The 14,984-nt window shown below is 41.3% G+C and overlaps 1 protein-coding gene across 9 annotated transcripts in view; it reads right to left on the bottom strand.

Annotated features, from left to right (window-relative positions):
- The window catches only part of AFF3 (ALF transcription elongation factor 3), a 628,609-nt gene that overhangs the window by 206,168 nt on the left and 407,457 nt on the right, over nucleotides 1-14,984 (bottom strand). For all 9 annotated transcript variants that reach the window (XM_060412422.1, XM_042246414.2, XM_042246415.2 and 6 more), the window contains one exon: nucleotides 9,134-9,214. In XM_060412422.1, coding sequence (XP_060268405.1) covers nucleotides 9,134-9,214 — 81 coding nt within the window. The remainder of the gene's footprint in view (nucleotides 1-9,133; nucleotides 9,215-14,984) is intronic.

Genomic DNA, 14,984 nt, shown 5'->3' with positions numbered 1-14,984 from the left:
CATCCTCTTTCCTTTGGCTCTTTCCTGTGGCTCAGTGGTAAAGAATCTGCTTGCCAATGCAGGAAACTCAGGTTCAGTCCCTGGGTTGGGAAGATTCCCTGGGGGAGGAAATGGCAACCCACTCCGGTACTCTTGCTTGGGAAATCCCATGGACAGAGGAGCCTGGTGGGCTACAGTTCATGGGGTAGCAAAGAGTTGGACATGACTGAGAGACTGAGTACCTTCCTTACAAAATTTCTATTTAATATGAATAAAGAGAGTTATAAAACAATGTATTGAGATGGTAGGAATGTAAAAAACCCATAAAGTCCAGTGAAACTCATTTACAATTTCAGTGTGTGGGACAAAAATCCAGTGAAATGAAGTCAACTTCTGTTTTATGGCTTTTTAAATTATTTTTAAAAGCAGTGAATATTTTATTTATTCTTTATTATTTTAATTTTACTCAGATTGGTGGGTAGGAGTTGGGTAAGAAATTTGGCTTTCCACTCTAGTAAGCAGACTAAGTCATACACAGATGTCTTTAATGTTAATGTTGGTAGAAATGAACTGTTTATCTGAAGAAAAATAACAAGCTCAACTCTCAACCCAAGCTTCAGCTTTTGGAAACAGTGTATTAAAGATAAAATATGGTTCCTGAGATGATGGGCTGAAATCTAATCCTCAGAAATGATTTTGGCCAATTTGCATGGTTGCTGTTACAAAGAGGACATCCATAGTTAACTTCCCCAAACGGACTGGGATATTTCTCACTCCTAACCAATGTAGAGTTTACGTCTGAACATGAATTAGAGTGAGCTCTTATACATGAAAAACACTTTGAGTCTCATGTAGTTGAGTCCCTTGAGCCATCTGCAGATTTTGGTATTTCGGAGATGTCTTGTACCAGAGCAGTGAAAACTCATTTACTGTCAGATGAAGAAGAATGGTAACGGACATAGTTTTCAACATTATGACCATTCTTGGGGAAAAAAAAATATAGTACAAATTTTTGTGACATTGCTTGCTGTTGTTATCGGGACATAGATAATTTTACAGCTTGATGCACTGCAGACATCCTGAAACCCAGATGATGACTACTGACCACAGGCTCTTGAGACCTGAAAATGAGCTTACAGAGAACCTGAATGATAATTACACACTGCAAGACCATGTGTTTCATAAGCAGTAAATTTCAAAATTTAATGAACACATCTGTGTCATTAATGATGATAATTTCTGTTTTGGATAGGGGAGTGAAAAGGGGCAGAAAATGGTTAAAGTCATTGGTTAAAAAAAAAAAATCACCATCAAAGTCTGCTCTCTGGAGGGAAAGAGACTTTGGAGAGACGCAATAAAGACTGCCCCTAATGTGTCATCCCACGTCTCTAGCTGGCATCCTCTGGATGGTGCACTGACCACAAATGGAGCCCGCGTGCCTGGACTGGCCCACTCTGTGGGTACAGATGATGCCCCAGTATCCTTCTTACTGATCTGGAGAGTGCATCACTTGTCTGCTGGTGGAAGGTGTAATGAGGCTCCTCCCAAGTTTGAGTGCATTCTCATTAGCTCTCTGCTGCCAATGACAGGGCCCATGGTTGCTACCTCTTGAAGCAGTACTGCCCTGCCCAGCCGGCTGCAAGACTGGCGGGTGGAGGCGGGGGAGGAGGGCACAGACCATGCAGATCCCTTAACCCTCACTGAGCCAGAGCCTGGCTGGGCTCAGAGGGAAACAAGCTCCAGATGCTGAAGTCCTTTCCATTTTCGTGTCTCCTGCTGCCCAAGTCAGACACTCAGATGCTCTTACAGCTATAGCTTCTGTCTCAAAGGCTTTTTCTCTCTCTATGAACACCATATCTGGGTAGCTGCCTGGAGAGTGGCTGGCCCCATCTGGGCACTGTCATTTCAGCCTCCTCTGGGAGCAAGACCTGCAAGGCTCCCTGTTGGGTCCTCAGGGGTTACAGAAGTGAGTGTACAAAGCCCCTGCCTTCCCCGCCTGGGAGCCCAGGGAGTCAGCAGAGGAGATGATGTGTATATAAGTTCTGATAACCCAGGGCGGAGAGGCATGTCACGACTGCTGTGCGGGAGCGCTTTGAGCCTTTGGAACCTGTCCTCATCCTTGGATGCGTGTCCCGCCATCTTCTGTGTTCTGCCTGGAAACTTCATTCTCCCCCCAAGGCTCAGAACAAAGAAGCTCAAGGGTATCTATTCTTTGAAATACTCCTGCATCTCAGAAGGACTTATTTGGTTTATGTTTTCACTGCTGCTGCTGCTGCTGCTGCTAAGTCGCTTCAGTCTTGTCCGACTCTGTACAGTGTCAAACTTCCATTATAAGAATTGTCTTTTTGACTATGACTCCTGTTTTAAAAATAGACCTTTATCAAAGTATAAATGATATAACATAAACTGTACATATTTAAGATATTCAATTAGATAATAAATATATAATAAAAGAATGTTACTATTGTCTTGACCCAAGGATGGCTCCATCTTATTAAATAGCATTTCCTATTTAAACAACGGCAGTTTCCTAAAGGAAATCAACCCTAAATTTTCACTGGAAGGGCTGAAGCTCCAATACTTTGTCTACCTGATGCAAAGAGCTGATTCACTGGAAAAGACTGAGGGAAGGAGGAGAAGGGGGTGACCGAGGATGAGATGATGGGATGGCATCACCAACTCAATGGACGTGAGTTTGAGCAACTTCTGGGAGATGGTGAAGGACAGGGAAGCCTGGTGTGCTGCAGTCCATGGGGTCACAGAAAGTCGGACACGACTGAGCGACTGAACAGCAGTGAAAGTAACATTAAAGAAAACTCAGGAAAATAGGAAAGTGTAAGGAAGAGTTGCGGGTGTTCTTGTAGCAGGACATTTCTGAGGTTACTCTAGGGCTCTTAGTTTTCCACATTCATTCATGACGCATGTATCACTCTGACGACAATGTGCACAAACGGGAGAACCACCTCTGGTTACTTAGAATATCTACAGCTGGAAACTTAGGCTTTTCTATCTTTAAATCCCGAATTCCCAACACCTAAACTATTGTTGGGTACACAGAAATCCCAGAACTTCTTTAAAGGCAGTAATGAGTTGGGAAGTAAAGTTTGTACAAATCATTTTGCTGAAGACAGAAATAAACTGAGCAATCTAGTGGCTGAGAAAACCATTCGAGGAAGCATTATAATAAATACTATATTTCATCAAAGGTAGTTCACTTCAGTTGCTCAGTCGTGTCTGACTCTTTGCAACCCCATGAATCGCAGCACGCCAGGCCTCCCTGTCCATCACCAACTCCCGGAGTTCACTCAAACTCAAGTCCATCGAGTCGGTGATGCCATCCAGCCATCTCATCCTCTGTCGTCCCTTTCTCCTCCTGTCTCCAATCCCTCCCAGCATCAGGGTCTTTTCAATGAGTCAACTCTTCACATGAGGTGGCCAAAGCTGGAGTTTCAGCTTTAGCATCAGTCCTTCCAATGAACACCCAGGACTAATCTCTGATCTCCTTCAGGATGGACTGGTTGGATTTCCTTACAGTCCAAGGGACTCTCACCACAGTTCAAAAGCATCAATTCTTTGGCACTCAGCTTTCTTCACAGTCCAGCTCTCACATTCATACATGACCACTGGAAAACCATAGCCTTGACTAGACAGACCTTTGTTGGCAAAGTAATGTCTCTGCTTTTGAATATGCTATCTAGGTTGCTCATAACTTCCCTTCCCAGGAGTAAGTGTCTTTTAATTTCATGGCTGCAGTCACCATCTGCAGTGATTTTGGAGCCCCTCAAAAATAAAGTCTGACACTGTTTCCACTGTTTCCCCATCTATTTCCCATGAAGTGATGGGACCAGATGCCGAACTGTGTAAGGCTGCATTACCTCATGCATTACTATTGAAGACAATTGCTGCCAATTAATTGTAAAATGCCATCAATGTAAAACAGATCTTGATACTAGGATCTTAAGATGTGAAAAAAATATGCACCTTAGGCCAATAAAATATAGTGGCTCTTAAGCTATGTTGCTGATGGAAAAGAGCCCTTACCATGTGAAGACACTACTGGAAAGTGGTTTTTTGTCTCTATTCCTGTCCTGAAAATAGGTTTCTCTGTACCATTTTTCTAGGTTTCATATTATATTCGTTTTTTTTTTCCCTGACTTACTTTACTCTGTATGATGGTCTCTAAGTCCATCCACATCTCTCCCAATGATTCCATTTCATTCTTTTGTGGCTAAATATATATTCCATTGCATGCGGGCACCACATCTTCTTTACCCGTCCATCTTTTGTTGGCCATTAAGGCCGTTTCTGCGTCCTGGCCATTGTAAACAGTGCTGCGGTGAGCAGTGGGGTACATGTGTCGTTTTGAATTATGGATTTCTCAGAGCACATGCTCAGCAGTGGGAATAACAGCAGAAACTAACAGAACGTTGTGAAGCAATTATACTCCAATTCTTTAAAAAATGGCTTTTTGGAACCATCTGAAGACTGCTGTAAGCCATACACCCTCTTGCTTGTCTGTCAATCCATCATAGGAATTATAAAGACAAGAAATGGAAATACAGCTTCTTTGCTTTTCAGACCCCCACATAAAGCTAGTTACTATAGGAAAAAGAACACTTGCTGTGGTTTGGCTTTCCTTCTTTCGCACCAATCACGTCCTTTTCTATGAAGCTCAGAACAACTAAAATAATGCGAATTAAAATCAATTTAACTGTTTACTTTGAGGCAATGAAGTAAAAGTGAAGTTCTCGCCTAAACATTTTGTGGTCATTTCTAAAGCATGCCAAGGAACCCAAAGAGAGATACAGATCATAAACTTTTCAACTTCGAAGTGCTTTCCTTCATGCTTGCTGGCTTTCATTCTCCTTGTACTGCATAGAGAGAAAGGCAATAGGGCTCTCATTTCTCTAATCGTGCTAGAACTCTTCTGCCTAATGCTTTAGAAACTTATCAGCAAGAACAGTTTCAAACCAGATCTGATCCCATCAGTTTCAGCATTCATTGCTATGTGAAATGTTTGCAAAATGCCATTAGATTTGCACAGATGCCTTCTGGGGATGAAAAGAGTTCTACAATTTTAGTTCCCGGTTTGTGTTTCAAAACTGACGAGACTGCTCTGGAAATTAAGGGAAAAAGACAAAGCAGATTCTTTTTTTTTCTTGGTTGAAATACCTGCTAATTGCATGCATTCTTTACCAAATTCAATTACTTTTGAGATTTGAAGAATAAGGCAGACACGTCTGGTAGTGTTTGTCTAGGGAACTGTGACTCGAAGTTAAATCTTCAGAGAACAGAAAAAAACATCCAAGTTCAGTATCTATTGGCATTATTATATGTTATGTCCTTCAATACCCGGACAAATTGGGGAAATTCTCGGAAGTATGTAGCTAATTAATTTAGCGCTACTGGTAATTCAGAAAGCACATTTAAATCGACTTTCCTTTGAGGTCAAATTGCTCCTTTAATCTCAATAAGGGCTTAATTTCATTATTTATTAGTCATTTTGGAGATTTTGCCCTGCAAGTTCCATAAACAATTCTAGCTCCTACACACTAGCAATCTTGATAATCCCAAACATTAATAATCTAATTAATGAACTGCAAGCCTCCAGCTGTCAGAATACTAATTAGTGGAGATACAGGTTAAAAGAGAATTAGTAAGGTCTTTGCAGTAAGCAGGACAAGGGCTCCTCCAAAGACGTCTGCATCTTAATTCCCAGGCCCTGTGAGTATGCTACTTCTCATGGCAAAAGGGACTTTGCAGAAGTGATTAAGTATTTTGAGACGGGAGATCATCCTACTCTCCAGGAGGGCCCAACATCATCACAAAGGGAAGGGAGGTGGCAGGAGAGTCAGGGAAGATGTGACAAGGAGGTTAGAGGTCAGAATGACGCGAGCCATGAGCTAAGTAACAGGGGCAGCCTCTGGGAGCCGAGAAAGACAAGACAGCAAATTCTCCCTTAAAACATTCAGAAGAAACAAAGCTCTGCCAACACCTGGATTTCAGCTCTGTGAAACTGATTTCAGACTCTGACTTCCAGTGTTGTAAGATAATAAATTTGCGTTGTCTTAAGTCACTAAGTTTATGGTGATTTGTTATAGCAGAAATGACACTAATGCAGTCTTATTTCATTGGGACAAGATAAATCACCAATACTCATTGTGAAATGTTTGAAAGAAAGGCATTATTAAAATCACGCAATGTTCCTACACGTTACTAATTTATTTAATTTTGGGGCTGTGCTGGGTCTCTATCGCTGCGCACGGGCTTTCTCTAGTTGCAGCGATAGTGGCTCCTCTCCAGTTGCGGTGAGCAGGCTTCCTGCTCTGGCTTCTCTTGCTGTGGAGCATGAACTCTAGGGCGTGCGGGCTTCTGTAGTTGTAGCACATGGGCAAGGGAGCTTTGGCCCACGGGCTTAGCTGCTCTGAAGCGTGTGGCACCTTCCCCAACCTGGGATGTGTGTCCCCTGCCTTGGCAGGTGGATTCTTAACCACTGGACCATCAGGGAAGTCCAATGTTCCTACACTTTGTAAAGTCACCTATTCTTTCTCGAGAAAAACCCAAAAGATCTAGAGCTGAAATAGCTCCCCACAAATTCTATAGTAATCCTAGAGAAGACAGGATTTTTTTCCTATTTAAACTTCAAGTTCTGTGCCCTCTATGATGCAATGGTGGGGAGAAACATTTAGATTCTAGACATATTTTGAAGGTAGGGTAGATATGATTTAATGATGGGTTGGATGCATGTCATGAGGGAACGAGAAGAATCAAGGATGGTGTTGAAGAGCCGTCCCCCCAGAAGCTCGTGTCTGCTCACAACCTGTGAATTTGACCTTATGTGGATATAGAGTCTCTGCAGGTAAACTCAAGTTCAGATGGTTGCTGAGGGTGGGCCCTAAATCTAGCGACTGCCATCCTTGGAAGAGGACGGAGACTTGGGGAGATGGCCCCACAAGTGCAGAGGCAGACAGAGCGATGTGCCCTCAAGCCAAGGGATGTGACCTGCCGTCAGCAGTCCCCGGGAGCTGGAAGAGGCAAGGAAAGATTCCTCCCTCAAGCCTGCAGTGGGAGCAGGAACCTGCTGACACTTTGCTCTCAGACTTCTAGCCTCCAGAACTGCGAGAAAAACACATTTTTTTCCTATTTTAAGCCACCTGGTATGTGTACTTCGTTATTGCTGTTGTTCAGTCGCTAAGTCGTGTTCTACACTCTGTGACCCCATGGATCGCAGCACGCCAGGCTCGTCTGTCCTCCCGGAGTTTGCTTGAACTCATGTCCGTCGACTCAGTGATGCCATTCAACCATCTCATCCTCTGTCGTCCCCTTCTCCTCCCACCTTCAATCTTTCTCAGCATCAGGGTCTTTTCCAGTGAGTCAGCTCTATGCATCAGGTGGCCAAAGTATTGGAGTTTCAGCTTCAGCATCAGTCCTTCCAATGAATACTCAGGACCGATTTCCTTTAGGATTAACTGGTTTGATCTCCTTGCAGTCCAACGGACTCTCAAGAATCCTTTTCAACACACAATTTGAAAGCATCAATTCTTTAGCACTCAGCCTTCTTTATGGTCCAACTCCCACATCTGTACATGACTACTGGGAAAACCATAGCTTTTATAGGTACCTTAGAAAAGAAATAGAGATGGCTCCAAGACTTAGGCCTGTGCCCACTGCAAAAATGAGGAGACCGCTTATTACGAAACACAGGATAGAAGGTTAGTGGGAAGACTAAAGGCTCAGGTTTTGATACGTCAAGCTTGAGATGTTTGTTAGATCCCCAAGTGGGGATGTTGAGTAAGTAAACAGAAACACAAGTATGGAGCTTGGGGGATGGAGAAGGGGATCGAGATACAGATTTAGATGTTAGCCAGCTGAGCATACAGGGTATTTAAAACAAAAGACCAAGACAAGAGCGCTAGGAGAGCGAACCAGGAGAAACGAGGGAAGATGAAGGACCAAAGGCAAGTACAGAGTGACAATCAGAGACTCTGGATCCAGACTGGACTGCAAACCTGAGAGAAGATACACCCCAGCAACACAGTCAGCACATCTTAGCAAGCAGAAGATTGGAGACACGATAAACCTCGACGAATTAAGAGACTGACAAGTCACTGTGAAGGCATAATGCTAAAAAATAGTTACAAAAATGATTACTTGAAATACTGCCCACTTTCTGCTACTGTTAAGAAAAATTAAAAAAAAAAATCTCTATATACTCACTTGGAAAGCCTTCTAAATATACCTTATTAAGAGAAATAAAAATCAACTTTTAGGACAGAGTTTACCATTGTGATAATTGTAATGAACAATTATTTCGATAATTTACTTTAGAAGGTTGTGATTTAACATTCAGCAATGACATTTGCGCATTGTGTGTATCTGGAAAAAAAATCAATTCTTAGAAAAAGTACCATTTAGGACTCTTAAAAAAAACTGCATATGCACAAATGTGTATATAACACACAAGAAAAAGAACTGAAATGGTATACACCAAACTCTTGATGGTAATCTCTGGGTAGGGAAATAAAATCTGGACAAGAGTATGACAGACTTCATATTTTGCTTCTTCTATTTGTATAATCACATCTTTATAATGAGTATATAATTATGTGTTGGTTGTATGATTAAAAACCTAAAACTTATTACACTCATGTAAGACTGAAATACATTTTGTGACATTTTGTGTTTGCTAGTTCTCAGAAAATCTTTTCTATTAAGTCCTAGAAAATATTTTCAGCTTTATAAGATAACTAAGAAATTATATACTTCATGTCCTTAATTCTAAGACACTGATTTTAAGATACATCATTAATTTAATAACAGCTTTTCAGAAAGAAAAACAAGGCATACAATTACACTGAATGCATGAAATGATTATAAGATGCATTTCAACACCACAAATGTTTCTAGATAAAATAATAATTACAATATTCATCACGTTTTGTAGGAAGTAGGAAAGTGGAGGTAAGTGTAAACGGACTGTAAGCTTGATATTATCCCTTGGATGAATAGACCTACACTTGCAAATTGTTGAAAATCAGATCCATGTGCCCCGGCCAGGAATATTTACAGGGAAAGACAGTAAGGGAAAACCCACTGTCCACTGGAAATCTTGTGCGAGTAAAGTATACTCATCCTGAGTGATGCAGGATCTCACCTTATTTGGAAATGGAAATTTGCTTGGTTCCACTTTGCCAGGTGGTTGAATAGCCGCAAGCGGTGGAGGCCAGGTCATCTCCTAAAGGGAGGGAGAAAAAAACAATGCTGTCAAAAAGAAAGCATTTGAAGTAGCACATAAAACAGTTTCATACGCGGTCTTCGGAAGGCATGGAAGAGATAAGGAATGAACAGAGAGAAATAATAAACAAAAGGAACTTTTTTAAAAAAGATCTGAAACCCACTTTTATGATTTCTTTTCCTCATCTACCAATTCCTGGTTCCATGGCTATCTCCATCAATGCTTTCTACCTTAGAAAGATCTACTAGGCTAGCCTATTTTCATTTCATTTAAGCTCCCAAGTAAAGGGATGACCCAGTGGTAAAAGTTCCACAGAAAATACCACACAAAGGGGGCTGCTTCCTACAAAGTTCACAGGGTGTTTCCGAAGGAATGCACACAACATGGGGATCATTATTTAGAGGGGCTATTTATTTTATTATGAGCAGTATAAGTTTCCAGTAAGTCCCAAACATCATTTTGGTCTTCATAGAAATGTCATTCATGGAGAAATGAAAAAAACAAAGAATACAACTTTAGCTCAACATGTAATAATACTTCATCTGCTTTTTGACATACACTCTCACTAAACTGTGAGAGAGAGAGAGTGCAAGGTGGCAGGGGGACGGTATTTGTTTCATTCATATCTGGTATTTTTCTCCAGCTCCATCTCCTGGAAAATATTTGCATTCACTAAATGATTGTAGAATTAAATTGAATCCATTTCTGACTACCAAGAATCTGACTTGGAATTTACAAACCAGTTCTGAACCCTATTTCTTGATTCCTTCCACTTCCAAACCTAAGTGACAAGCACTGAGGCAAGAGGTGATTTATTTTGAGAAATAAACTCAACATTCAGAAAACTAAGATCATGGCAGCCGGTGCCATCACTCCATCGCAAATAGATGGGGAAACAATGGAAATAGTGAAAGACTTTATTTGTTTGGGCTCCAAAATCACTGCAGATCGTGACTGCAGCCATGAAATTAAAAGACACTTGCTCATTGGAATAAAGGCTATGACCAACCTAGACGGCATATTAAAAAGCAGAGACATTACTTTGCCAACAAAGGTCCATCTAGTGAAAGCTATGGTTTTTCCAGTAGTCATGTGTGGATGTGAGAGTTGGACCTTAAAGAAAGCTGAGTGCTGAAGAATTGATGCTTTTGAGCTGTGGTGTTGGAGAATACTCTTGAGAGTCCCTTGGACTGCAAGGAGATTCAACCAGTCCATCCTAAAGGAAATCGGTCCTGAATATTCATTGGAAGGGCTGATGCTGAAGCTGAAACTCCAATGCTGTGGAAACCTGATGGGAAGAACTGACTCACTGAAAAAGACCCTGATGCTGGGAAAGATTGAAGGTGGGAGGAGAAGGGACAACAGAGGATGAGATGGTTGGATGGCATCACCGACTCGATGGACATGAGTCTGAGTTAGCTCCAGGAGTTGGTGATGAACAGCGAAGCCTGGTGTGCTGCAGTCCATGGGGTCACAAAGAGTCAGACATGACTGAGAGACTGAACTGAACTGATTTTGAGAAAAGCAAGAAATTCTCTGTTTATGTGAATACATTTTCTGGAAGTCCACCCTGGAAGGACTTACGGGGGACCAACCTCATGCACTTAAGGTGTCCCTTCTCTATCCTGCTGTTACCAAGGTTTCTCTAATGAAGAGCAAAAGAAGATCCAATGTCCCCTTATTACCGTCTCTCCTCTGCTCCCCAAGCACCTGCCTGTTCTATCGTGTATCAAACCATGATATCTCTTTTAAAGAGGCTGCAAAGCAACACTGCTGAATTTGTGTCCAGGGACAGAGTCAGTTCAGTGCATTTCTTAATCAGCATTCTTGCAACGTATCCTTGCAACGTCTCTACCTTTCCACTCACCTGAATAACCATTCTAATCACACCTTCATTATTTTCAACCTGAAGGACGTTAATGCTTTCTGATGGTTCTCTTTCTACTTTTATTATTAATCGTTCCCACACATCTCTGCTGAATTAATTTTCCTAAAGTGAAGATCCAAAGGAAAAGCTTCCCTGGCTCCACCATCTTCATATACCATCACATACACAGCCATAAGGGCTTCCCAGGTGGAACCTTTGGTAAAGAACCCACCAGGAGACACAAGTGACTCAGGTTCAATACCTGGATTGGGAGGATTCCCTGGAGGAGGAAATGGCACCCCATTCCAGTATTCTGAGCTAGGGAATCCCATGGACAGAGGAACCTGGCAGGCTGCAGTCCATGGAGTTGCAGAGTTGAACACAACTGAGAGACTGAACTAATACACACAGTAATAAAGGCTGATGGTGCCACTGGTTGTGCTTTATGGTTTTCAGAGTACTAGTTCCATTCAAGTTTACACTCAACCCTTAATGTAATTACTAGCATCTCCATGTAACAGGTGAGGAAGTCAAAGTTCAAAAAGATTAATTGCTTTGCTCGAGTTCAAAAATGCCACCACTGAAATGCGCACATCTATCCCCTTAGTACAAATCCAGTATTTGTTTTTTCACTGTACTGGGTTTACCAAGACATCATCCTAGCGTTCAAACCTTCTACAAAAAGATTCTGATTTTCAGCCTTGGGCCTTTTTGTTAAACCATGCACCCTACAGATAGGACGAACTACTGTTTCTGCTTTTACTTACAACATTCTCTTCGTGTGTGAATGCCCCAGCGCCACATGCTTTTTGGATTTCTAGCCATTCATGAAGGCTCGTCTTAAACATCACCTCTGTCTGGAGGCCTTTGCTGACTCCCCTTCTATTCCAATATGATAAGAGAGCGCCCTTCTCATCCTCCTCCAAGGCACTTTCCCCCTCTCTCTTTTTCATAGTAACTGTTACGTTCCTTTTCATGGCGTAGTTTTGTAAGTAAACGCCTCAGTCTGCATTCAACCACTTTTCCCTCTTCTGATACCCTTCTCCCAAGGTGGAATTAAAATCATGCTTGGGAAACCTAACGTCTTTCAAGAACAGAACTCTGAAGAAGGACTGAACATTTCTTTCAGTAGGGATACTGTCTACTCATCTTTGTGTGGACTAAATAAAGCACCTTGCTCAAAATTACCTTGTTGAATTGAAAGGAGCACCTATATGTCAATGCAAAATTGCTTGCTAACATTAATTATAGCTAAATATTTCCATGTGATTTTTCCATCTAACGAGTACCACTAAATTTACGAAGGAATAGTAAAGATAGTAAGTCCATCCGACTCTTTGCCACCCCATGGACTGTAACCTGCCAGGCTCCTCTGTCCATGGGATTCTCCAGGGAAGAATACTGGAGTGGGTTGCCATTCCCTTCTCCAGGGTATCTTTCCAACCCAGGGACAGAACCCAGGTCTCCTGCCTTGTAGACAGGTTCTTTACTATCTGAGCTGTAAGAGAAGTCCCAAACAGTTTATTAGAATTTCCCCAAACACTTACATATACTTGTTTTTAATTCATGTGCAATGACTTTCTAAGACCGATCCATTAAAGTTCTCTATTAGGGTTTCATGTGAAAATTAAGTGCAAACAGACTATTTTTATTTCCTCTTCTGTCACTTACTAGCTCAGGGAGCTTAGGTAAGTCACATCTTCAGCCACTTGTAGTGATTTCAAACCATCAGCTTTGGAAGCAACCAGATCTCAGCTTGTGGCATCTTTGAAACAGAGGGAATAGAGATGCTAACTATCTCATGGCTTAATCATGAGGATTAAACGAGATTTTATAGATATAATATGTGTATATATATAATCCCTAACTCTATATGTATGTGTGTATATACACATATATGAGCATGGTTCCCTAATGATTAATCATTCAATAAAAAGCAGATCTGATGCTGATTAGTACCGAGCTGAGTTTCAGAATTCTCTCTGAAATGAGAGGTAGAATTTCTCTCTGTTTTAGATGTCAGAAATCTGAGATGACAGAGTATCTTGGGAAGTGTTTTTATAAAAGGATGAAGTATTGTGCAAATGTAATCCATAATTAAGTTAGCAATGATTAATAGAAACTACATAGTGCTCAAACAGAAACTTATTTAAAGAGATTGTTGTGATTCCTGAGTATGATCTGTACTTTATACTGGAGAAAAGCTCCTTAAGCTTTCTCATCAGAATAGATCTCTGACATAGTGGTAACAGCCAGTGAAGAAAGATGTGACTTTAAAAAAGTGTTTCATTGGTACCTTATTTCTGGGAGTGATTTAGATGTAAGCAGAGGTAAATTTTTTCATAACTGCTAAACCTTCGCTTAGTTTGCCTCAGATTATTTTCTCTACAAGGAAAGGATGCTGTGTCCCATTGCCAGACCAGGGACCCCACGCCATTGCATGCAGCATTCACCCCTGCCCTGCTCAGACCTCCTAACCTCAACCAACCCCTCATCACTGCTTTGCTCTTTCTTCCCATCCTCACCCCCACTCAGCTGTTCTTTACCCACTTCCTGAGCCACAGATAAGAGAGGAAGAGAAATACAAAGCTTGAAGCCGATTACTCCAAACTCTAGGTGGGTACTTTCTGATAAATTTTTCTGCTAGGGCTTGCATCTGTCTACCTTCTTTCCTTTCTGATTTTCTTGCCACTCAGGAATGACATCATACCCTGTTCCCCAGCAGCTGGGAGGTCCTCAGTTAAGAGCCTATGCTTCTTAGCTAACTGATGGGATTAAAAATCTAAAAAAAAAAAATGATACAAATGAATTTATTTACAAAACAGAAGTAGACTCACTGACATAGAAAGCACACTTGTGGTTACCAAAGGGGAAAGGTGAGGGGGAGGGATACATTAGGAGTCTGAGATGAGCGGATAGTCACTACTATAAATAAAATGGATAAACAGCAGAGAACGACTGTATAGCACAGGGAGCTATATTCAATGTCTTGTAATAATCTAGCACGGAAAAGAGTCTGAGAAATTATTGCATATGTGTATATATAACTGAATCGTTTTGTGGTACACCTGAAACACAACATTGTAAATCAAATATATGTCAAAAAAATTTTTTTTGAAGTCAATCTGCTTTACTTTTTAAATTTTTTAATGTTTACAATGTTGTGTTTGTTTCCGCTGTACAACAATGCAAATCAGCCATAATTATACATATATCCCATCCCTCTTGGGCCCTCCTCCCCACCTCTCCCCTATCCCAGAGTGACAGGGGAGTCATCAGAGAGTGCCAGTCTGGACCCCAGGTGTCATACAGTGACTCCTCATCAGCTATTTCTTCATATTTTACACACGATAGTGTAACATGTTGATGCTACTTTCTCCACTCGGCCTGTTCTCTCCTTCCCCTACAGTGTCCACAAGCCCCTTCTCCATGTCTGTGTCTCCATTCCTTCTTTGCAGATAGGTTCATCAACACCATTTTTCTAGATTCCACAGATATGTGTTCATATCCCAACGTTCACTGCAGCACTGTTCACAGTAGCCAGGATGTGGAAGCAACCTGAATGTTCATCAACAGATGAATGGATAAAGAAGATATGGTGTATATACACAGTGGAATATTACTCAGCCATAAAAAGAACAAATTTGAGTCAGTTCTAGTGAGGTGGATGAACCTAGAGCTTGTGATATAAGAAGTAAGTTGGAAACAGAAAAGCAAAAGAAATTTTAAGTATATATATATATAAAAAAACAATCAATGTATCTGTGTTAACACAGCCTCAACAGTCCCATCTCCCAAGGAAAGATGTCTAGTTATGCAAGGGATATATATATCAGAGCATCTTATTTCCTAGACAGACTTTAAATGCCAAGTCTCTATATAGCAAATATACTCAATTCTGTC

The sequence above is a fragment of the Ovis aries genome, chromosome 3 (genome assembly GCF_016772045.2).
Source record: "Ovis aries strain OAR_USU_Benz2616 breed Rambouillet chromosome 3, ARS-UI_Ramb_v3.0, whole genome shotgun sequence".
Taxonomy (NCBI): Eukaryota; Metazoa; Chordata; class Mammalia; order Artiodactyla; family Bovidae; genus Ovis; species Ovis aries.
The sequence above is the reverse complement of the archived record's forward strand: the minus strand, read 5'-3'. Positions and strand labels throughout refer to the sequence as shown.